General features: G+C 43.8%; 1 protein-coding gene across 8 annotated transcripts in view; it reads left to right on the top strand.

Moving 5' to 3' along the window:
• The window catches only part of PDE1A (phosphodiesterase 1A), a 145,216-nt gene that overhangs the window by 99,713 nt on the left and 20,077 nt on the right, over positions 1–25,426 (top strand). For 6 of the 8 annotated variants that reach the window (XM_083629373.1, XM_083629377.1, XM_083629379.1 and 3 more), the window contains exons 3-12: positions 7,984–8,166; positions 9,190–9,256; positions 11,405–11,521; positions 13,267–13,407; positions 14,769–14,869; positions 17,036–17,161; positions 18,713–18,814; positions 18,939–19,059; positions 20,105–20,186; positions 24,202–24,325. In XM_083629373.1, coding sequence (XP_083485499.1) covers positions 7,984–8,166; positions 9,190–9,256; positions 11,405–11,521; positions 13,267–13,407; positions 14,769–14,869; positions 17,036–17,161; positions 18,713–18,814; positions 18,939–19,059; positions 20,105–20,186; positions 24,202–24,325 — 1,164 coding nt within the window. Of the gene's footprint in view, positions 1–1,676; positions 1,830–7,983; positions 8,167–9,189; positions 9,257–11,404; positions 11,522–13,266; positions 13,408–14,768; positions 14,870–17,035; positions 17,162–18,712; positions 18,815–18,938; positions 19,060–20,104; positions 20,187–24,201; positions 24,326–25,426 lie in introns of those variants that run through there. The other 2 variants (XM_083629380.1, XM_083629376.1) reach the window with 1 other exon arrangement.

Below are 25,426 nucleotides of genomic sequence, written 5' to 3'. Positions count from 1 at the left end.
GAAATGAAAATTAATAGAAAAGGAGCAGAAGCCATTATCCAACAATTCTGCATCATACACAGATTTCTGTGCTCTTGTCCAAGTCAAATTTTTGTCATAGCCTATAACTATTCTGTTTGCACCAGTGTTGCTGTTGTTGCTGTTGTGACATTATGAGTTGGGGGGGGGTCAGTCTGGATGGACCCTGAGTCCCCTCTTAACCTTCCATCCTGTACCTTCAGTCTACCAGCCTTTCTCAACCTGTGGGTCCCCAGATGTTGTTGAACTACAACTTCCATCACCCCTAGCTAGCAAGGCCAGAGCTCAGGGATGATGGGAGTTGTAGTCCAACAACATCTGGGGACCCACAGGTTGAGAACCACTGGCTCTAGTCCCATTGTCAAAGTTAGGCTTTAGCTGGCCAGTTAACTGCTCATCAGCATCTCAAAGAATGAGATTAGTGATGGCGCTTTCTAGGAAAGGGAATAAGCTCCCCTCCTTTCCTTCATTGAGCTGCTAGCTGCTATGTAGGAGAACAATAGCCAGAATGGTGCATGAGAGCTGGAAGGAGACAGAGACATCCTCTGTGCTGGATCTAAAGCTGTTGCGAATCGAGGAACAAGACCTCGTGGGGTGTTAATGTCATGAGCTCCCTTCCCATCCTATGCTATATGTGTAAATAAAACCATATTGACTCTAAAAACACCACAGTTTTCAACTGTCCTTCACTCAAAGAAAACTGAACCCTGGAAAAGCACTTAGAACCAAGGGTGCCAACTTGAATAAAATATTAGAGGGGGGGCATGCAGAATTAATCACATGACATGGCACACAAACATGATTTGAATGAGAATTGCCCTCAACTTTGGGGGGCCCTGGCACCCTCAAATATTTGGGGGCGGCGACAAAGGGACCTCGGCTCCTAAGATTTTGTTCCTGTGCTTGGAACCCCTGGAGTCTCTCACCACTCAGAGATTGGAGCGGCGTGTAACATAACTATTTCTATTAGATAAAGGGACCTCTGACCATTAGGTCCAGTTGTGGCCGACTCTGGGGTTGCGGCGCTCATCTCGCTTTATTGGCTGAGGGAGCCGGCGTACAGTGACTAAGCCGCTTCTGGCGAACCAGAGCAGTGCATGGAAATGCCGTTTACCTTCCTGCAGGAGCGGTACCTATTTATCTACTTGCACTTTGACGTGCTTTCAAACTGCTAGGTTGGCAGGAGCAGGGACTGAGCAACGGGAGCTCACCCCGTCACGGGGATTCGAACCTCCGACCTTCTGATTGGCAAGTTCTAGGCTCTATGGTTTAACCCACAGTGTCACCCGAGTCCCCAACTATTACTAGTAACTATTAATGGTAACTATTACTATTACTGTTATTTATATTCATATTATTACATCTAGATCTTACCTTTCATTCGAGGAGTTCCCGGTGACATATAAGCTCGGGCTCTCCCCCTTCCTGTTTATCCCTGTGAGGTAGATTAGGTTGAGAGACTGTGACAGGCCCAAGGTGATCCTCATGGCCGAGTACGTATTTGATCCTTGGTTTCCCAAATCCTGGCCCATTATTCTAATATACCTGTGGGAGGGGCACATGGGGCCGCTCCTCCTTTAGGTGGGCAGAATCAGCTGTAGGGGACATGATCCTGTCATTCTTCTGGCAGGCAGGGTCAACATGAGGTCACAATGGCCAGCCTTTCTTCTTCATCAGCATGGGGACAACACCGGTTGGCCCCCTCACCCCAACTGATTCAAGCAGCCACCTGTGTGTACTATGTGCCTTTCTGTAAGATACTGCCGCAAGCTGAAAAATGAAGCCATTGCCAAAATAAGTTTCTTACTGAGGTGAGTATATGTAGCGGCATGTTGTAGCTTCATGACAGAGTAGAGATTTAAACCTGGGTCTCCCAGATCCCAGTTGAGCACTCTGCACAATATAGTTATTTCTAGGCAGAAACTCCAGTGCATGAAATGGCTTCACTGATTCTCCCCGAGAAACATCCATCTTCTAAATATTAAAATACTTCTGAATTTATTTAAGAATTGAGGGAGCATGGAAGAATGACAGATTTCTCACCTCATAGAAACATTCCCTATGAAATAACTGGCTTTGCAAAGTCACATTCATGCATTTTCTGCTCGGAACAGGGGCCCTACATTGAGCTAAAGTAGATCATTCACGCTGCACTTCTGAAACTTTTAGTCTCAAAGATGTGCTTCCAGAGCATGTGGTTCAGAATGCTCAGAATGTACTTTGATTAAGCAGCACCCCAGATCTTTTTTAATATAGCCGGATACCAAAATGGATCATTCAGACTGGCTTGCAAAGTCCCCACTGTCCTTCCTCTGCTTCTTCATTCTTCTAAAGCATCTGCTGTATTACCACAAATGGGAACTGTTAAAATATTCCCAAAAATTCAAGGAGAACGTTCAAATGAAACATTTTACACAGTTCCGCCAGCCTATTACTTCGATGCATTTGGGGAGCACTTGCCTACGTAAATCCCTGGCCTGTGTCACAAGAGTTAAATTTTCAGGAGTCCCCAGCTAGCAAAATAAGAATGGGTAACAATTGGCTAGTCCAGACCCCATTATGTGTTTAATATGTGTGTTTCCCACTTGCCTAGAAAGTAATAGCTTTTAGTGGAAAAATCAATAAGGCCTGATTGTATTTTTCCTGTTGCTGAAGGTTGGGGGAGGGAGGAGATATGAAATGCATTTGATTCAAAGTAATTCCAAACTTTAAATTAAGTTTCTTTGATCGGAAACTTTACATTTAAAATTTGAAACTGTAGCATACCGTCCAACATTTCTCTGATGAAAATGGGGACATCCTATTCAGTAGTAGTAGTAGTAGTAGTAGTAGTAGTAGTAGTATACCCCACCCATTTGACTGGGTTGCCCCAGCCGCTCTGGGCGGCTTCCAACATATATAAAAACATAATAAAACATTAAACATTTTTTAAAAAAACTTCCTTATACAGGGCTGCCTTCAAATGTCTTCTGAATGTTGTACAGTTACTTATCTCCTTGGCTTGGAGGTCGCATAACTCCATACCCTCCAATAGTTCTCCAATGAAATTAGGAACATCTCACCACATGCTCCAACATTGCTCTGGTGAAAATAGGGACGTCCTAAGGGAAAGCAGGATATTCTGTTTAGGGAAGCTTTTAATGTTTGATGCATTACTGTATTTTAATATTTTGTTGGAAGCTGCCCAGAGTGGCTGGGGAAGCCCAGCCAGATGGGTGGGGTATAAATAAATTATTATTATTATTATTATTATTATTATTATTATTATTATTATTTAGAAACCAGGATGGCATCTGTAATCCAGGACTGTCCCTGGAAAATAGGGACACTTGGAGGGTCTGTGCTGTAGCCATCATTTGTGGTTCGAGGACCCGACCCCCGCAATGTGGAAAGAATACACAAGGACACGTTATATAAGGTTAATGGGCAAGGAAAGGCCACAACTTTATTGATTACAGCAGTGAAAAGGTATTGGCTTAGGCATTGGATCTCTCAAGCAAGTGGGTTTATTCACCAGTAGGTGGAGCCTGTTGATGCTAATCCAACTATAGGCTCTCCCCTGATGTCACCAAGGGTTGTGCCATGGCCTCCCGCCAAGCAGGCATGGGACAGAAATACACGACCGCCAGATTCCTTTAACGGAATACCCCTAAATTGAAGGCATAGGCGATGGCCACACCTAGCTCTTCGACACACCACAACACATTATTCCAATGCCTAACCTACCCACCAATACCACAAAAGTTGTGACGATTGCTACGAGGTAGGCGAAAAAACCAAAAAGCCTAATGCCAAATGGAAAAACTCCTACCAGGCCCCCTAGACAACCAGGGCGACCAACCTAAGGTCCATAGCAAGGCCAATGACCTAAGCCCTAACTCAAAGGGAGTGGAGGGTGGGTGACTCTCGGCGAGACGACGAAGAAAGAGGCCGGGGAGAGGCTGGCGCCGCAGCAAAAGGCTGCTGAACACGCCCCTTCCAGGCACCTGGTTGGATGCCTGCCGAGGGGGCGTGGGCGCCAGCCAGGGGAGGGGGAGGCAGGGGGCTAATGCCCCCTGCTAGGGGCTGTGCTCAGCTCCCGCCCACAACCACTCCCCTCTCTTGCAGGGAGGAGAGTTTTTGTATCTTAATGCTGCATGGGAGGTTATTCTGACCAGCTTCATACAAGAAGAACACAGATCTGGAGCTGAGAATGTTGCTGGCCTGGAGCTGCTGGGCACCTGCATATCCCAAAGTGTGGGATTTTAACACATTCCCCCATAAAGAATGAGAGAAGCCTATCTTGAAACCCCCTAAAAGCAGGGGTGGCAAACCTGTGGACCTCCCACAGGTTGCAGGACTGCAACTCCCATCAGCCCCAGCCAGCACAACCCAATGGCCTGAGGTTATGGGTGTTGTAGTCGATCAACCTCTGCAAAAGCCACAGGGTTCCTACTCCCCACTGCATTACTATAGTAAAGAAAAAGCGTTTTGAATTCGTTGTAAACATGCAGCACCAGATAGCACTGCAGAGCAAAAAAAAAAATTATTTGTGATATTCCATAGCATTTTTTCTCCTTCTGTTATAATCAGTGGCGGAGCTTCATGCTCCAGCACTGGGGGCAGAGAGCAGGTGGGGGCGGGGCATGGTGCGCATTCTGGGGGTGTGACGCACTGCCTGCGGGGGTGTGGCGCCCAGCGTGGGTGGGGGGACAGCCGCAATGGAACCCCACCGGGATCGCGCTGCCCCACCCCCCTCTTCTTCTGCCAGCGGTTATAATGATTTAATTTCTGACTTATTTATATTTTAATAAATGTTTATTAGGATTTTACAACACATAAAAATCAAACAAATACATATCAACACAAAAAACAAAAAATACACACTTAGTAAAAAACAAGAAAAAGAAAAAGAATCCACTTTTAAATTTCAAGGTTCTATATCCCTCTTTCCTGACCTCCTCACATCTCCCTTTTTTGTGTTCCTCTTTATTCCGTCAAATTCAGCAAATTCTAACCCTCTTTCACATCTCATTTATAATTGTGTACTCCCACTTGTTATATCTCTAATTTCCCCTCTTTTTTAGATCCTTTTTTTTTCATACCTCTTTTAACCATATCCCAAATGCCGTGTTACCTTTACATCCCACATCATTCTAACATTCAAACAATTTACTATATTTCTGTAGATAATCCTTGAACTTTTTCCAGTCCTCTTCCATCAACTCTTCTCCCAGGTCTCGGATTCTGCCGGTCATTTCTGCCATCTCCATATAGTCTATCACTTGCATCTGCCATTCTTCCACGGTGGGCATTCTGACTTATTTATAGGGTCCCCCCCACACCCCGGTGTGTAGATCCATACAAAATCGTGTTTATTAGGAGAAATTGACACTGAAATTCTAAAGAATTTTCATGAGGATGTCCTGCCCCCCCCCCCCGAATTGCTGCAGAAATGTAGAAAATGTAGAATTTAAGATTAGAAAAAGGAGAAACTGAGAGAACTGAAACGGACAAATCTTCTGGTTAAGAGCCAGCTAGGTTTGGAGTCAGACAAGTCAACTACTGTGGCTTGTTGAGGATATGCAGAGATGGGCCAAGATGTTTTGATGCCTGGTGAAAAATTGTGTCCCTAATCATTTGTGTGCACACTGATGCATAACAATTAAATACATTAATGATATGTTGCCTGCTATTTGCATTTTACCATGTGCCACCTGAGGCCAGCTGCTTCACCAGTCTGCCTCCACGGGCAAGGCCCTGCCATAATTAGCAATAATAGAGTGGTTGCCTGCAGTGTCCGCTGAAGAGAAGGCAGAGGTCTTTCAGTCACTTCCAGCACCTCACAGCATGCATTTGATGTAACTGAATTTCCAGGAAACAAATAACACCTTGGAATTAGATTTTCTCTTAACCTTTCGCTTGAATTACTACTGAGGTCTCATTAGACACAAATTTGTCACAAAGAGAAGAGGAAGATCACAAACAGAAAAAGAGGAGGATGAAAAAGAAGAAGACGAATAAGCTAACAGAAGTTCTTCCCCTTTTTATGCTCAGACATTTCCATGACAGCCTCTGCCAACCAGGTGCCCTCCAGATGTTTAGGACTATGGCGAGATCCTCACCATATATTGAAACATTTAAAACACATGACTTCACTCAAGGAATCTTGGGAACTGCTGTTTCCACCACACAGAGCTACAGTCCACAGCAGTGAAATATACTCGGAGTAGAGAGTGGATTTCATGCTCTTTATTCAGCTCATAGTGTTGAAGAGGAATGAATGTTCCCCCAGAATGTCTGCTTTCTATACATTATTTACACAATGGTCCCCACGTGATTGGCTAATTCCGGGATTCTCCTGTAGGCCAATCAGGTTGCGGATTCACTTCCTCCTGGAGCTGGATTGGGAGGCTCCTGTGGACCAATCAGACTGCTGCATTCTGGATCCTATTGTTCTAGGACCAATCAGACTGCTGCATTCTGAATCCTATTGTTCTAGGACCAATCAGACTGCTGCATTTTGGATCCTAATCAACTCAGTACATAACAGCACCCTTAACAAACTGTGATTCCTAGGATTCTTGGGGGTGGAGGGAGTCGCCCCCAAGAGTGCCTTAAAGGGTGGCCTTTAAATGTATGGTGTGGGTGAGCACTATGACCCTCTTAACTCCCTGCCAGTATAGACATGCTGGGTGAAGTATGGTGAAGTATGTTCCACCACAGGTAGAAAGTCTCTCTCTCTCCCCCCCCCCCAATATATGGGCAAGATACTCATAAAAGTAGCCCTCAAAAACACAACTGAAGTAGTCTTAATTTGGTTGTGATCCTCTGACCAGTGCCTTAGATTATTTCCTCCTTGCCCGCCTCCTATTTTGTAACCGATCATTCCATTATCATAACAGCAAAGTCCTTCAAATATTATTTCCCATTTGCTAGCTGAAGTGCTACTGAGCTGCTTCTTCTCCCAAGCAGAAGTGGGCCTTCGAGAGCAAACAATGTTGGAGAAAGGCAAGGTAATCAGTTCTTCAAGCTGAGAAGAGAGTCAGGGCAGCTCTTCAAGCCCACTTCATTATTCGTTTCCTGGAGTAGATGATGGAACATCAGCAAAGTATATAATGGAACCGAATATAACAGAATACCAAAGGAAACCATCTTGAAACATAAAATGAATATGCAAGATTATCAACGAGGATTGTAATGTTTGCTATTTATCGGGCTGAAGATGGTCTGGGGTGCTGATAAAGTTGTTTTTGATATTTGGGGATACGCTGCTGATAAGATTTCGATCTTCATCAGTCAGCTGCTTAAATTTTCCATTTAATTATGGCCTAGGTCATAATGATGGTGATCTTATTTTATTCTATTAAGCCCCTTTAAGGCATTCTTAAGTGGGGATGCACTGTTGTGCTGAGGTGTTTCTTGCAGGGTTCCCATAAACTGACCAGCCTGGGAGAGACTATTCTGAGGAAGGAAGAGACTCCCAAAACCCAGTTAAGGGAGGGGGTTGTGAGCCTTAAGACTATTACTGAAAGTTACCTCAGGAGTTGGATTTGTTAAAGGGGCGGGTACCTGAAGGAAAGTGCCGCCTCAGAAAGGGAACAAACTAAAAAGCCGAAAAACCTCTGTGAAACGAATTCAGCAAACTAGCTTATTAATTCTGAAATAACCTAAGTTTCTCCACTTGTATTATAATACTGTACCTCGTTTTAAAATAAATATTGTCATTTAAAAAACAAAATAAAAAACTGACCAGTCTGAAAACAGGATATGGGACTAGTGGCCTGATCCACTAGACGTCTTTTTATGTTCTTTTCTGCACCACAATCCAGAATTATGGAATACTGCATTTAACTGCTGCGGGCTGGGTTTAGCTAAGGTTGGGTTGAGCTAAGAGCTTTGAGCGCCTGGTCCATATTTCCCCCTTCCTATTCTGAAGTCTGCAGATCTTCTATACTGATTCATGCACCCGATATATATTTACAGGAGACTCTTGGATACAGAGGATGAGCTGTCGGATATCCAGTCAGATGCAGTCCCACTGGAAGTACGGGATTGGTTGGCGTCCACCTTCACGAGGAAAATGGGGATGACCAAAAGGAGGCCAGAGGAGAAACCAAAGTTTCGAAGCATTGTGCATGCTGTACAAGCAGGGATTTTTGTAGAAAGGTGAGTTCTGGATTTATAAGAACAAGGAGGACGTGGCATAGCTCAGTGGTAGAGCATCTGTCTTGAGTATGAAAGACCCCTTTGGCATCTCTGAGCAGACTAGTAAAGTCTTCCCCGAGAAACCCTTAAGAGAGTCTGCCAGCAGACAACACTGAGCTTGATTGATCAGTGGTCTGTCTTATGTTCCTAAACCGTAATAAGCCATAGTTTGGCTTACCATGATATGCAAGCCAGGCCATTGTTAAGCTTGTAGCATCTTACATTTCTTTTCTTCATGGGTGGGTTAGTTCATTTGTTTTAGTCCTCTTTGTAATGATCTTTTGAAGACAGGTCTGAAATCTTGATAAGTGCTAAGACGGAACATTAAAATTCTTTATATAGACTAGAAACTGAATGTTAATGTTCCGCCTTTGCACTTAGCAAGATTTCAGATCTGTCTTCAAAAGTTGTTTCCCATATGCGAAGACCACAGCAGGGTTTGAAGTGTAAGAAAACATATAATATATTAAGAAACTTGTTAGAGAGGGTGGAATTGGATAAAACGAAACCTTAAAATGTAATTGTATATAAATTGAGTTATAAACATTGATGTTGGGTGAGTGGGAATTGTTTTGCTGAATAGGAATAAAATTGTTCAGTAATAAATGTAACTTATGAAAAATGTTTTTTGTTTTTTGTTTTTTTAAAAGACAGAACATTAAAATTCTGTTTCATCTCCCATTGGCCAAGAAAGTGTTATCTTAAAAACAGAAAAGCATGTGGCACTATTGAAAGGGCATTGGCATAAAATGCAGAGATCAGATATAAATATCAACAAATTCTATTGTAAGTTGGCTTATGCCTTCCCTTGCTTTCGGGAGCAAACATTTTTGGCTCCCATCTATCACAAGATTTTAAGGGTCTTTTTATATCGAATTTCAAACTTCAAATTGCAAGGGGAACTTTTCCAGAACTGCTCCCAAAGCATAAACACATCACCATTAGTTTTCAGGTGCTGTTTCATTTATGCTTCTTTTCTTCTAGAATGTATCGAAAGACCTCTAGCATGGTCGGCTTGGCCTATCCAGCTGAAGTGATGTTAGCTTTTAAGGTGAGATCAGTTTGTGGACTTTACTACAAAGTAGGGATTTGGGAGAAATTCAGTGCAGTTTCAGAAAGTGCAAATTTGGTCAGTTTGCCTTTAAATGCACGCGTACCAAAACAACCACGTGCCAAAATGCACACTTCTCCAAATTTTGCAATGCATTTCTACAGCCAGATAATATGTACCAAAAAATATACTAGCACAAACTGTGATTGCAACTGCAGGTGTAAGTGAAAGCAACATACAAATATTTGCTATAAGAGAAAATGTTGCTTTGGGCAGTGCAAGCAATTTGGCCACCCCACACGTGCTGTCAGGAGCTCGTTCTACACTCGAGTAGGACCCTGGCAGAGAGATACATGCCTGACTGGCATGTTCTCTCCCTCCTTGTCTTTCGTTCGGGAGCTTCAAAAGCTTTATCCAGCCCGAACATCACAGCGACTGATGCCAACAGACACCGGCACACTTAGGGATCCACAGAGCCTTTGCAGCTTGCGTAACAGACCTCAGCAACTGAGCATTTTGGCTAATCTACTTTATTTACATATAAACACACACGGAGCACTGCAACATGGCTCCCTCTCTCTCTAGCATCAGACAGCAAAGAGAAAAAACAAAGGACAATAGTCCCACTTCATGGAACACAGTAACACAAACATCCTGTCTCCATCACTTCCCACTCTGTGGAGTCAAAACATACACCGCCATGTGATAGACAAAAATCCCATGACTACAATCATGGAGCAGGAATTCTAACACGTGCTTTTTGGGAAGCCCCATTGCTCAAACAGAAGTCCTTGTGATGGGGCTCGAGGAGCTGGATCCCACCCATATATTCTAGCTACTGGAATATAGTACAACCAGCCCCAACCTGGCGTCCTCCAGGTGTTGTTGCGCTACAGTTTCCCACATTACTGACCAATGGCCATGCTGCCTTGAGCTTGACCCCTTGCTTGAGTGAACCATTTCCTAAGCGTTTCAGTATCAAATACACACGCAAGGAAATGTTTTTCCGCTTTCACAAAAGGTTTGTGATTGTATGGCTTCTTCTGCTTAGTTGTGATGAAATTTAGGTATTATTGGAATGGTAAGATGTATCTGTTTTGAGAGGTGTTGCTCAAAAAGGTAATCATTGCTATTGTTTCAGTAATAATAATAATAATTTATTTATACCCCCATCCATCTGGCTGGGTTTCCCCAGCCGCTCTGGGCAGCTCCCAGCAGAATATTAAAAACACAATAAAGCATCAAACATTGAAAAGTTCCCTAAACAGGGCTGCCTTCAGATGTCTTCTAAAAGTCAGATAGTTGTTTATTTCCTTGACATCTGATGGGAGGGTGTTCCAAAAGGTGGGCGCCACCACCGAGAAGGCCCTCTACCTAGTTCCCTTTAACCTCACTTCTTGCAGTGAGGGAACTGCCAGAAGACCCTCAGAGCTGGACCTCAGTGTCTGGGCTGAACAATGAGGGTGAAGACGCTCCTTTAGGTGTTCTTTTTCAGCAAGGCTACCCCCACCCTGTGATTCCTTCTAACTTGAAGTGGTAGCTTATATGCAGAAAGGTTTCGAGATGAGGGTGTTTTTCAAATAAACAGTCCCAAAATCTATATTATGAGGAATCACAGTCTAGCAAGAGTCCTTTGCCATACGCATTTTGGTTTTCAGCCCAGAGCAAGTTGGGGACTGCAAGAGACTAAAGACCTGTGGTAAGAACATTTCTGGTGCCAATATGACTCCCTGACAATTATGGGATGTCAGGGTAACAGGTTATTGAGTGCAAATTACTTCATAAACAATGTTGAACATGATCCAGCCAGATCTGAGCACGTTTAAGACCGAGCACTCAAAACTCAAAACCTCAGTGCCATTGGCCATGTCTAGGAAGGAAGAGTATTACATAAATGGGGTGCCAGGACTGAGTAGGTCCTTGCACATGTTGTTGTGGCATACTAGTTTTCAGGTAACTGTGGCAAAATAACCTCCTTCACGGGTATAGATAGGTCTATAGATACACCATACCTTATTCTCAAATGGTGCTTGTTGCTTGAATGAAACAGAGTTTAATTGCTGCCCCTCCCCTGAATTTTCTGTCTCCTATCGATGGAGAATGTATGCAAATCCTTAATTATCCCCCTTCCTCAAAATTCTTTTACAGGATGTTGATAAATGGTCGTTTGACGTGTTTGCCCTAAATGATGCAAGTGGGGGACACAGCCTGAAATTTATGATGTATGAATTATTTACCAGATATGATCTATTGAACCGTTTCAAGGTAAGAGGCTTTCCCTTAAAGAACTACCACATCTACCCACACCTAAACATACGCCAGAGAAGGGAAAACAGGCATATGATTTCTTTACAGAGAACTGGAGAATATTTATTCTATTCATTACTGGAATGACAAAGGACAAGATGAAATTCAATGGCATGTTAAGTAATTTGAGTAAGATAATTATATTATCATTTCTCTCTCTTTTTCTTTCTCCTTGTCTTTTCACTTCTCTTCTCGTTTTTCTTTTTTGCTTTTTCTTTCTCTTTTCTTCCCTTTCCTATAGGGTCTTTTTTATCCTTATCTACGGAGAATCTGAAAGGCGTGGTGATTACGTACAGCCATATTGTTTTGTTATTGAATATGCAGGCCAAATATATATATATATATATATATATATATATATATATATATATATATATATATATATATTTGTGTTGATTCCTTTGTTATATACAACTGCTATAAAATACCAGATATGGGAATTATGGCATATTGTTAACTTGCAAAGAAACATTTTGCACACAGACACACCCAAAGGAAGTTATTTCATGTCATTTATTTGTTTATTTGTTGCTAAATACTCTGTGTTAACACATGTGTATTGTAATTAAATTATCATAAAATTTATATGCCGCTTGATTGTAAAAACAAAAACAAAAAAACCAACAACCTCAAGGTGGTTTACAACAGGACAAAAGAATAAAAGCAAGAAAAATATCACAACCATCGTTTAAAACATACAAAAGTTAAAATACTAAAACAGATTAAAATTGCCCCAACTTTCTAAGGATCTGGGTACACTTGTCTAAACAGGATTATTTTTAAGCAGGTGCCAAAAAGAGTACATTGAAGGCTCCTGCTTGATCTCAATAGGCAGGGAGTTCCAGAGTGCAGATGCCATCACACTAAATCATAATTATAATTAAATTTTATAATTACAATTATATAATTATATTAAAAACACGATCAAACATTAAAAACTTCCCTAAATAGGGTTGCCTTCAGATGTCTTCTAAAAGTCAGATAATTGTTTATTTCCTTGGCATCTGATGGGAGGGCATTCCACAGGGCCACTACCGAGAAGGCCCTCTGCCTGGTTCCCTGTAACCTCATTTCTCTCAGTGAGGGAACCACCAGAAGGCCCTTGGAGCTGGACCTCGGAGTCCAGGCTGAATGATGGGGGATGGAGACGCTCCTTCAGGTATATACTGAGCCGAGGCCGTTTAAGGCTTTAAAGGTCAGCACCAACACTTCGAATTGTGCTGGGAAATGTACTGAGTCCTTACAAAAAATAATAATAAGCAACGTGTACAGAGATGACTTGAAGTGGGCTGGCAATCAAGGGCTCAGGCCAAAAGAAGGGCAAGCATCTTAGGCAGGAGCTGGGCTGAATAAATGCAGGAGACCGAAGGCCAGGAAACTAGTGCATCAGTTTGGCAGTGACAGAAAACAGGTGCCACCCACCCAAGTGACTATTTGCCTAGACTGAGTGAAGCTTCAGTAGCTTCAGTTCCAAGCAATCCCACAAGATGGGCTCTGCAATGACACCTGTTGTCCGTCTCAGCACAGGAGGATTATGGGTTGTTGCTAAATGTCCTATCGGCAGGTACCAGTTTGCATACATGCTGGCTGATTTCTAGCTGGCGCCATCCCCAAAACTCAGGATGGAAGATGGCATGGCAAAATTAGCACCCTCAAATCTGCTGGTGACCCTGGTGATTATTACTTGTGCTTGCCTCTTGCAGATCCCTGTTCCTAGCCTTATTTTGTTTGGAGAAGCTTTGGAAACTGGCTACAGCAAACACCGAAACCCTTACCACAACTTAATCCACGCAGCTGATGTCACCCACACGGTGCATTGCATCATGCTTCTTACGGGGATCATGGTAAGAAATAATGAGCTGGTCTGAGCCCAGAGGATCGGGACATGGTGACATAATGCAACCTATTAGTGAACACTGGCGGGAGACATACTGCAAATATATATGTTTTTTTGGGGGGTAGGCAAACCAGAGGCCACAATCCAAAGAGCACCTTTAAAGGTAAAGGGTAAAGGGACCCCTGACTATTAGGTTCAGTCGTGGCCAACTCTGGGGTTGCGGCGCTCATCTGGCTTTATTGGCCGAGGGAGCCAGCGTACAGCTTCCGGGTCATGTGGCCAGCATGACAAAGCCACTTCTGGCGAACCAGAGCAGCGCACGGAAATGCCGTTTACCTTCCCACCGGAGTGGTACCTATTTATCTACTTGCACTTTGACGCGCTTTTGAACTGCTAGGTTGGCAGGAGCAGGGACCAAGCAATGGGACATCACCTTGTCGTGGGGACTCGAACTGCCGGCCTTCTGATTGGCAAGTCCTAGGCTCTGTGGTTTAACCCACGGCACCTTTAGGGATGCTCAAAGGCAGCCTGCTTCTAGGCACTGTCAGCATTTGACTCAGCATTTGACTATGACTTTGGAGTCACTAAAATAAAGCTTTTGATGGTAGCCAACTCTCTCACGGTCCATGCATTTTTTTTTAAGCTCTCTCTCTGCCCAGAGATTAACAGAATGCCAGCCTGAACCTTTTATCCTTGGCTATTTATAAGTATCCTGATGGCAGAAATGAATGAGGAGCAAGATGCTAGGAAAGCTATATGGTGTCTTGAGGTATATGTGGCTTGAGGTTTAAGACAACATTGATAAGTGCAAAGGTAATGGACCACTTCCTGCAACCTTTCTTGCCGTATGGGAGTATGATAGCACAAAGGCTAAGCCGGTAGTGGGGAACCTGTGACCCTCCAAATCTTCTTGGACTGCAGCTCCCCTTGGCCCCAACCAGCATAGCCATTGGTCAGGGACTGGGGCGGCCCAAGATGTCTCAGAACCTGAGGCAAAACGCTCCCACGATGGGGGCGCCAACTCTGTAAGGAGTCTTCCTCATTGGGTGGAAGGGGAGTTTTCCACAGAGCTTTGCTACCAGTTCCTCTCTGCCCCTAGAGGCCAGGGAGACAAGCTGCAAGGCTGGGTGGCAGAGCCGGGTGATGCCCCTTAAGTGGTGCTGCTTGAAGCAGCCACCTCACCCAATCTCACGGGTAGGCCGGCTCTGTCATGAACAATGGGAGTTGTAGTCCAGCAACATCTGGAGGACATCCCCATCCCTGCTCTGTATTAAGAAAGGGTAGGATTCTATAAGACAAGACAACTTAGCCAGAGATGAACTATTTGTACTTCATATGATGGAAGGTTTTGTTGTTGTTGTTGACTAGCACTGGCTCACCGAACTGGAAATATTAGCAATGATCTTTGCAGCTACAATCCATGACTACGAGCACACTGGGACTACGAACAACTTTCACATCCAGACCAGGTAAGCTGGTGGTATAAGAACAAACACATAAAGCTGGGAAAGAGAAAATCTTTGAGCAGGCTTTCAGGCATTGCCTTCCCGCAAGATCCCATGGCAGACTCCCAAGCCGGTATTGCGCATGATACAATGCAGAAATTTCCATCAGTGCGATAATTTCAGTGCTTCCAGAAGGCACGGACAGAAGAGAAGCAAAGTCACGAGTGAAGGGTTCCCAGCCCTCGCTTGAAGCTGGTATTGGCACTTCAAAGTTTATTTATATCCCCTCAATTTTGGCAGGAGCTCTGGTGCTAGATATCATCCAGGCTGGGCACTGGTCAAGATCCGAGAGGCTTAGAAGGGGCCCCTCGTTGGCTCAGCCCACCAGTGTGTAGCTAGGTTATCAGATGTGGCATTGATATAACACTATGGCGCCTGTCAGTCATGTATAAGGGTGCCAAGAAATCAGCCCACTTCTCCCTAGCAATTCTTTTTTTCATACAATTGCAGTGAAGACTTGTTGAGCAGGATTCATCTAAACAGTCCTGCCAGCGGGAACCATTGCAATGGGTCCTGGTAGCAGAATGAGACCCCCTTCCCACTCTCCTTCCCACCTTCTCCCCTCCAAATTGGCTCTTGGGGGTCAGAATAACCCCCCAAACAGTGCATGGTGGGAGGAGAGGAGGGATCTTCCCACCTGGCAAACAGAACTGCTTCCACGGATGGAATGATTGCCTCAATGCTATTTTGAATTCCACCCATTGTGATTTGATATTCATATTGCACCGTTTAATGAAGAAATGGAGACCCACCAAAAGTGACCCACCAAGCCTCTCAGGACTCTTCCCCAGTCCATATCCCTTTGAGTGTTTTTGTCTGACTGGACTGCGTCCTTGAACTCTTGCTTCCCTGGATGGTGGGTAGTGTCCGGGAACATGCTGAGGGGGGCTGCACTGAGGAAGAACGGTGGGAGCCTCCCCCTGCTCCTGATAAGGATCCTGAATCTTCCCAGGAGCAGGATGACAGTATAGATTTGGAACAGTGGTTTGCAGAGGGGCATAGTTCAGAAGGCAGAAGCTGGGAAATACTGGATGGGGAACAGCTAGGAGAAGAAGTACTGGGAGAGAGAGAGTTAACAGATCCACTGTCTCTGGAAAGCTTTCATCCGCCCAGCCCAAGGTCAAGAAGAGCTGATAAGGTGGCAGCGCAGAAAGCACAGTGGTTATGAGCTCAGGGTACAAGACGCGGTAGTGACGTGGGTGACTAGGCAGGAAGTGAGTGGAACCCTTAACTGGGAGCACCACCATTCCTTGGAAATGGATTTTTTGGTCTCTTGCTGTGATCATTCAAGTTTCTAACTGGTAGGAAGACTCCTTTTCCTTTGTTCTGCTTATCTACTGCTAGAGGGGGGAGGAAGTCAATTCCCTGAAGCCTGGCAGGTAGAGAGGTCTGCGTGTGAACATGTGTAAAACAATTGCATCAATTGCTCCTCCCACTTTTGTCTCTGGCCCTGCTCAGCACTGGCATGTGGCCCCTGGAAGTTTGCCTGACAATGAATAGAACCCTCGGACTGTCAAAGGTTCTCCATTCATGATTTAATGATACAATGAAGGGGTGTTTTCTTCTTCATTCTCCCACAAATTGCTATGACCCCCCAACCAAAAATGAAGACTCGTTTCCCCTCACCCTATTGTGCTGTGTGTCCTAGGACACTGCTCTTGCCAGACATGTTACTCAGTTCATAAACTTTACAGACTTAGAATGCATGTGTTGATTTATTTATCCAGCGTCATATCTGCTCCCATGGCGACAGTGTCAAGCCAAGGCTTGCAAGCTATAACTAAAAATAACTTTTTACCACTCAGTCCAGTAATTCCAAATTTAAACCACTTTTCTATTTTGATCTTAAATTATGGGGCCATTAAAAAAAACACTGAATAAAAACTCAGCCCTTCTCATTTCAGATTTCAAAAGCAAAGATAAAATTGAGATAGTTCTAGTTTTGAAAGGATTTCATGCCCTGATGGGACAGAATGGGCTGCAACATATTGAATTGGAGGTTCCGCACCACTGTCATAAGGTGTTTTCTTGTGCCTCAGCTGGATGCAGCTCTCCTGACTCACCTGACAGGTAGATAAACCTGCCAAGGTGTTGTGAACTCAAGCTTAATATCCCACTCTTTGCATCTAGGTCAGATGTTGCCATTTTGTACAACGATCGCTCCGTTCTTGAAAACCATCATGTAAGTGCTGCTTATAAGATTATGCAAGAAGAAGAAATGAACATTCTGGTGAACCTTACCAAAGATGAGTGGAGGTAAGACAGCTGGGCTTGTTGAGAGTGACACGCATCATAGGCCCGGCTCATAGTATTCCAGCTACCACAAAAGCTCTTCCAGTTGGTTGGCTACCATGTTGCCAGAGTCATATGTCAAAACTTTCTCCAGTGTGAGTGGTCTGTGTCATGTGGATTTTGCCCATTCCAGAGACCCCCGGGTATAAGGTGGTATATAAATTCAATAAATAATATAGAATAAATAAAAATAACTCTTCGGGGTTTCAGACAGGGAGCCTCTCTCAGCCCTAACCTGGAGATGTCAGGGATTGAACCAGGAAACTTCCATATGCAAGGCAGATGCTCTACCTCCTGAGCTATGGCTCTTTCACATCAGCTTTCTGTGCAGGATAGGGGTGTTGCTAAGTACTAAGAAGACTCAGGGGTACAGGCTTATGACCCCAATCTGTGCAAAGTTTGCATATGCAAAGATATCCCTGAGATAGTCCCAACATTGCCCTTGGCACATGGGTTCTTTTAAAGGCTCACGTGTGCAGTTTATTTTCCCTTCCCAAGATGTGGAGAAATAGCCCTCAGAAAGCATCCCCACAGGGTAACAAAGGTATGCTGCAAAATGCCCTTCCTTTCTGGGATGTTATCCAATGGAGGTGCTGTCCTACCAGGCGCATGCTGAGATGGCTGCAAGTCACCACCTGGTAGCTTTTCTGTCACCAAAGTAGTCACCTACCCCAGCTACCGCACACCACAGCATGAGTAGCGCTGTGGTTTAAACCACTGAGCCTCTTGGGCCTGCCGATTAGAAGGTTGGCAGTTCGAGTCCCCACGACGGGGTGAGGTCTCGTTGCTCTTTCCCTGCTCCTGCCAACCTAGCAGTTCGAAAGCACACCAGTGCAAGTAGATAAATAGGTACCACTGTGGCGGGAAGGTCAATGACATTTCCATATGCTCTGGCTTTCGTCACGGTGTCCTGTTGTGCCAGAAGCAGTTTGGTCATGCTGGTCACATGACCTGGAAAGCTGTTTGCGGGCAAATGCCGTCTCCCTCGACCTGAAAGTGAGATGAGCGCCACAACCCCATAGTCACCTTTGACTGGACTTAACCATCCAGGGGTCCTTTACCTCCTGGTGAACCTCCTTCTTTAAGGAAATCCTCCCGAGATCTAGTTGGCTTCTCTTCCCCTTCTGAGTTCTCAAGCGAAAGTTTAGTGCTGGTGGTAAAGTCTTAACCCTCTCCACGTTCTGCTGATTGCAGTTATGTGGAAATCAGGCAAAGCATCCCACCCAGAGCCCCAGAATGTAATTACAGTTCATGGTTCTGAAATGAGGGATAACAAAACAGCAGGACCGATGAAGTAATAGCAGGGTTGCGTTGTCGTATTTTTTAAGTACCCAAATCCCATCAACTCTCAGGAGGCTGGAGGTTTCCAGATAATAATAATTTGAAGTGCTTTTCTCATTTTAAAAAATAATGTTCACGCTCATCCCAAGAGATAAATTAACCATCGCTTTGTGAGCAAAACGTCTCATTAGAGAATAAATACGATTGTAATTTAGTAATGCTGACTGTCTGCAGGGAGCTGCGCACCCTCGTCATCGAGATGGTCTTATCAACTGACATGTCAGGCCATTTCCAGCAGATCAAAACAATGAGGCACAGTCTGCAGCAGACCGAGGGGTAAGTGCCTCCCCCCATTCTCTCTCCAGTGCTGTGTGTTAACATACAGTTCATATTTGAATGGGAGGGAGGGGGAGACTTGCTGTTGCGGTAAGATAATGTGAGAAAATCTTTGAATGGGCAGGATAGACAAAGCCAAAGCCATGTCCCTGATTCTTCATGCGGCCGACATCAGTCATCCATCAAAAATCTGGAAGCTGCATTACCGGTGGACGATGGCACTGATGGAAGAATTTTTTCGACAGGTAATATCCGTCTCCCATGTCCAAACCTGTTCATAAAGATCCCTTATACAGTGGTACCTCGGGTTAAGTACTTAATTCGTTCCGGAGGTCCGTTCTTAACCTGAAGCACCACTTTAGCTAATGGGGCCTCCTGCTGCCGCCGTGCCACCGGAGCACAATTTCTGTTCTTATCCTGAAGCAAAGTTCTTAACCTGAAGCACTATTTCTGGGTTAGCGGAGTCTGTAACCTGAGGTACCACTGTATTTGTTAGTAGATTTGGTTGTAATATTCCTTTTTCTTTCTACTTACTACTTGTAAGAAAGGGTGAAGGAAGAATTCGTTTCAGTTCACATTTCAAGGTGAACAGTCCAACCCGGAAGCAATAGGAGAACCGAAGCCCAACTATCCTTTGAAATTTGCACTTATCTGAATTTTGCAAATTAGCTTTCCAGCCAAGCTGTGCTTACAAAAAACACACGTCTGTTATGGGAAAGCATGTGTACAGTGGTGAAAACCACACACAAAGCTGGATTCTGTTTGGGGAAACTGTTTGCGAGAACGTGTGCATCAGGCAACATTGTGTGCAGAAATGCACGTGTTAGCTGAAATTTGGACAAAAACCAGAATTTTCATGAGAACTCTTAAAAATGAATGAAGAGTTGCAAAACTGACATGGAAATGTAGAGAGCTGAACGTAAGATTTTAAAAATGAGAAATGGAAAGAAACTGAGGTTGTCCATCTCTAGATGGTGTGGGTGCATCTGAGTATGCATGGAAATGTTTGTAGCTCATAGGGAGAGAGAAATAAGCAGGCACTGCTAAAAACCCTCTGTCTGGAAGCAACCATTTTCTCTATCCTCATTCATCATAAGTACATGTTTAATATACAGTATTTTTCTTTTTTTAAGCCACACATTGCAGAAATTGGATGTGAAAGGGACACCCCTTGGTTTAGTTAAATAGTTGGGCTTGTGTTCAGATGCAGTCCATAAATTCTTAGTCTTGCTTTCATTAGTACCTGTAAACTTACACATTTCAATGTGTCACCTTTTTTTAACCCTTCAGGGAGACAAAGAGGCAGAACTGGGGCTACCGTTTTCTCCTCTCTGTGACCGCAAATCCACCATGGTGGCACAGTCCCAAATAGGTAATGCTTGGCTTTTTTATTTTTTACTTTGGAGAAATGATCTCGTAACAGAAAGGAACAGTGTTGTAACCATCACAAAATAGGAGCAACCAGCATTCTAAGGCTGGCAAGTCACTAGCTTCTGCTTCCTCCTGCTACCGTGTGTTCATTATGCACACCGTCGCTTATGGAAGAGGACTCTCATAACATCTGGAAGAAGAGAAGAGGATCCTTACCTTTCAAGAGCCCAGCACTCTGAGGACAGGCAGAGGTTTGGGGATGGATTGTTGCTGCAGGATGGGAATGAGACTATGGCTACGTGAACACTGTACATTTAAAGCACATGACTTCCCCAAGGAATCCTGGGAAATGCAGTTTACCCCTCAGAGGGCCACAATTCCCAGGACTCTTTGGGGAAAGTCATGTGCTTTAAATGCATAGTGTGTCTGCAGCCGATGAAGAAAGAATCTGTGTGCAAGTGTGTGTGTGTACAGGCCCATGATATAGGAAGATGGCTGAAACTAAGCAGGTCTGCCTCTGGTCAGGTTTTGGATGGGAAACCACATACAGAGTGCTACATATTCAGCCTTGTGTCCCATGACAAAAGGTGGAATATAAATGTTTATTTCAGAGAAGAGAGAATATGTTGATTGTTAGGAACACGGCGTCTCTTGCCTTTCCATTGCCTACTGAAGACCTTCCTCTTTCAACAAGCCCTCACATATGTTGTTTGCCATCCTGGGCTCCATTGGAAGGAAGGGGTAAACTTGTAGTAAACAAGCAAATGAATGGCTGCAGGACCATTGGCTGGGGAAGAAGCATCACCACCTACTGTGAAGGTAGATTTCCCACTCCCAGCACCAAATAGCTATAGTCCAGCTGGTTCTGGGGGAATCCCAGCAGGTCAACAGCCAACATGTCTCCAGCCCAGGTGCCATTGCACAGGTATGGGTAAAAAGGGCGATTCAGCTTGCACCTTTTACGTTTGCAGTAGGAGGAGCTGCAGTCTTGTCCTAGCTCACTTTCCTGGCCTCACCTTGCTTGTTGTAGCTGGCTTGTTGTGGGTGGTAGTTTTAGGTGCAAGTATCACAGGAACTGGCCATGGCTCTGAGCCACAGGTACATGGCAGCCGGCTGTGCTGATGCTAGACGAGTCTCCCTGCACACACCTAGATGGATCCTTTGCTGTAGCAGGGATGGGGAACTGGTGGCCCTCCAAATGTTGGAAGCTCAACAGCCCTCGATCCTGCATGGCCAATAGGTATGGATGATAGGCATTGGATCCATCAACACCCAGAGGACCACTTCTGCTCTTGAGGGTCTTCAAGTCAGCCAATGTTCTTAGCTAACGCAAGATATGGGCCATACAGATTTTCAGATTCAGTGCCACAACATTCCACGCATTGGTGTCGTTTCTAAGTCTGAAAATGCCCGTTTTCAGTAAGGTAATGGGGTACCGCTCTCCTTTATGCCCAGAGCATTTATTTAGCATATTGAGACCATGTGAAATCTGTTGTTGTTCCATGTAGTATCGGGCGTTTCTCTTTTTTCACCTGTTCAGTTCTCAGCGGGGGATAATGCTTTGTTCTCTGCATAATTTCTTGCCTCGACAAGCATTTTTCAAGAAGACATTGTTCGATACTGACATCTCAGAGCTGTGGGTTGAGTTCTGTCTCCCAGGGATATTGCTTGTTCCATTCACTGATTTGACAGAACGCTGCTAACGCATTGTGAAATAACACTCGCGCAGAATAATAAACAGTAATTTGGAATATCAACTCAGACTCATAAAGACCCTGCTCCAAGATCGATCCCCTGTAGGCGGAAGTGTAAAAGTTGCAGCACGCAAGGGCTTCTTCTGCCAAAGAGATGAGATGTTTCTGAGCTCCATCTTGGCTCGCACAAGACTATGCCCAGAAGGTCACACAGGTGCTTGTTTCCATACATGGATTTCCTGTGCTAGATGAAAGGAGGACTCCCTGTCAAGAGACAGGATGATGATCTGGCTCAAGGACTCTGTCGTAGGCGAGGGAACTTCAGGTTTATATTCCCACCCACACCCCTATGGCAAAGTTCACTTTGTGATTTTGGGCCAATGACTCCAGGCACACCTTCCTCTTAGAAGCTAGTGTTATTGTTGATGATATATTTATGTATTTATTTGAAATATTTCTTAACTGTCCTTCATCAGAAGATTCCAGGCAATATACAAAAGTGTGGAAACAATTCATGTAGCATAAATGCAATAGGTTATTGAAGTGTAGGTGGGTTCCCATGAGACAAGACACGGTGATAACAGCAAGAACCTGTATTGAACTAACAGAACTGGACAACAGGGGCAAAGCAACTGCTTATCTACATTTCTGAAGGCCTAGGCCACTCCCACTCCCAACATGATTGGCTGTCTAAACTTCCAAGCTGCGAATCATGACTCAGAGTTTAAGAGCCAATGGCAGATGCCCAAATCCTGAAATGTTCTGTGATTAGATATCATGTATCGAATCAGAACACAGGGGCTCAGAATCCTTAGTCCAGACTCAAGCTCAGGCAAACACAGACCACTGAATACATAACATCTATACTCAACTGAGTTCCAGTCAGAGTAGGCCCATCAAAAACACTGGATCGTGCCCATTAATTGGATGTAACCCAATTTTTAAAGGAAACAGAAAGAAGAAGGCTAATCTTGTTGCACTCCAATAAACACTTATTTGGGTTTTAGTGCCATGAAACTCAGTGGCACTTCTGAGTAAACGCAGGATTTTGCTGCGTAAACCCAGCCTGAGTTTCTGGACGTAAGGGTAGGAGGTAAATGTTAACACCTGACATAAAATAAATAGTGATCCTTTTTGCTCAGCAATTGGACCATGGGAGTATTTCCTTTTTATTCCAACAGTTAGCTGCACAAGTCTAATCATGTCTACTCAGAAGTAAGTCCTATTAAATTCAATGAGGCTTTCTCCTAGGAAAATGAGATTAGGATTCCATCTTAAGGGCGCCTTAAAAGAGAGGTTTATAGAATACTGGCTTGACTATAGAATTGAAAGCTGTAAATATTAAATGTCAACCTTTTTTATCCTTGCCTTCACCTTGTGGGCAACATAGGACATGTGTGTGTGTGTGTGTGTGTGTTTGTGTACTCCTATGGTCTTGCATCTCTAATGCATTAGATTCAGGGTGTGATAGCTTTGCAACATTTATTTTATTGCACACCTGTCCCTTGCCCATATAAACTGGACCTTACATAAACTGGACCTCATATTGTTTATGTAGTTGCTCTAAATATATATCTGTACAGAAAGCCAGTGGTGGAACATTGTGTCTAAGCCTATCACGGCCAATGGACATTGTACTTTACTGTGCAATCCAATGTATGCATGTTCAGAAGTAAATCCTGTTGCTTTCAGTGAGAGTTTCTCCTAGGTAACTGCAGGCAGAGAACTGCAGACCGAATTTCACCTCTGTCACGGGTTAACCACGTAGTCTTCAGCAAACCACTATACCTCAGCCTCGCCCTCTGGAATAAGAAGAGTGTGGGAATACAACTGATCCTGCCTTGCTGTTTATGCCCAAAATACAAGTGTTGTGAACACTTGCACACTACACAGATGCTTTCATGTGCAGAGCTTGTGCTGTTACCAAATGCCACATAATGTCCATTGTGCATTTGTGAGAAATTCATCTTTTAGTGTGGCAGCGCATCTGTTAGGCTAGCACACTTGTCATATACAATTGTAGGCACTTGCTGAAACCGTTATTCCAGCAAGTCTATCCGGTCACATAATTAAGTCATGCATTCTTGTATCTCGATTATGTTTATTTTATCTCTGTGTTGATGGTAATTATTTTACTGTTTTATGTACACTTATTGGATTTTATTTTTAATTAAGCTGTTTGTTAAAACTCTTAAATTTGCCTTCAGCAAAGCTCTATTCGCATTTACTTACTAACTGTACAAAGAATGGACAGGCACTCAATGTTTTATTCCGTCTCTCTCTCTCTTTCTCTCCACACCCCACTCCCAAATTGCTCTGCAGGTTTCATAGATTTCATAGTAAAGCCAACATTTGCTCTTCTTACTGACTCCATGGAGAAAATAGTTTTTCCTCTTATAGAGGAAGCGTCAAAATCTGAAAGCCCTTCCTTCTCGACAGCACTAAGGTTTGAGAAGCACCCCCCCCCATTTATATTATTATTGAAAATCGAAATTACTCTAATATAACATTGCCACCTAGTGGCAAGAGTTGCAACTGTGTTACATGACAGCATATAAATCCTGTTCAGGAAATGACTGTGTATATGTAAGGCAAAGACATAGCAGAATACAAATCATTATATTTGAAGGAGCTGGTGCTCAAAATATTATTCAGGAAATTTTGTGGAGGGATGATTTGCTTGGAGGTGTGTACATATGATTTCAAGGCTCTTTCCTCTCTGCCCTAAAGCAAAATATGAATTTAGCTTTTAGCCATTAAGCTTGTTATGCTAGCAAAATACTGTACGTTTTTGTTTCATAATAGCTTTGTGGCATCTCACAGTCACAAGATCCAAAGCAGAAATAGGAAGATTCGAGGTCATATAATGGAGGGCATATAAATAAAAATAAACCAGCACCCCTTTTGGCAAGGAACAGAGGTCTACAAGTTAATTCTCCAAGTCCAACTAGTGTCCTTTATTTAATTTAGGCTGCATTCTTATACTGAGTTTCCTGGGAATAAGCTCTATGGGACTCAGTGGGACTTCTAAGCAGGCATACATAGGATTGTATTACCATGGCAAAGAACAATAGAGTTGCGTTCTGCACATGGGCATAGACTGGAGAGGAACAGGCGGCAGCTGCCCTCCCCTAAATCAAGTAAACAAACAAAAACTCTTAACTATAAAAGTAGAAATTGTAGAAAGATTTTGACGGATTTCTCTGAGCACTTGGAGTCAAAGGAAAGGAATTTAAAACAACTGTTGTTGAGACATTTCATTCTGAATCTGCTAGGCAGAGCCAGACAGAGGAGGATGACAGATGAGTGTCCTCCCCCCCCAAAAAAAAACCTGGCTATGCCCATTAGGGTGGTTCATTTTTTAAAAAAATGCCTGCTCCAATGGTCTTATCTTACTACACTAGGGATTATATAGCTATATCTGAAATTTCATGCATATCAGTTAATATCTTGACCCTCCTCCACTGAATTGAAATTTCAGCCTTCATGACATAGGGAAATGACCAAGTAAACAGCTCTTTGTGGCTTAGGGCCCTCGTATTTACAG

The sequence above is a fragment of the Podarcis filfolensis genome (assembly GCF_964270895.1).
Source record: "Podarcis filfolensis genome assembly, chromosome: 1".
NCBI lineage: Eukaryota > Metazoa > Chordata > Lepidosauria > Squamata > Lacertidae > Podarcis > Podarcis filfolensis.
This window is presented reverse-complemented; position numbering and strand designations above follow the sequence as displayed.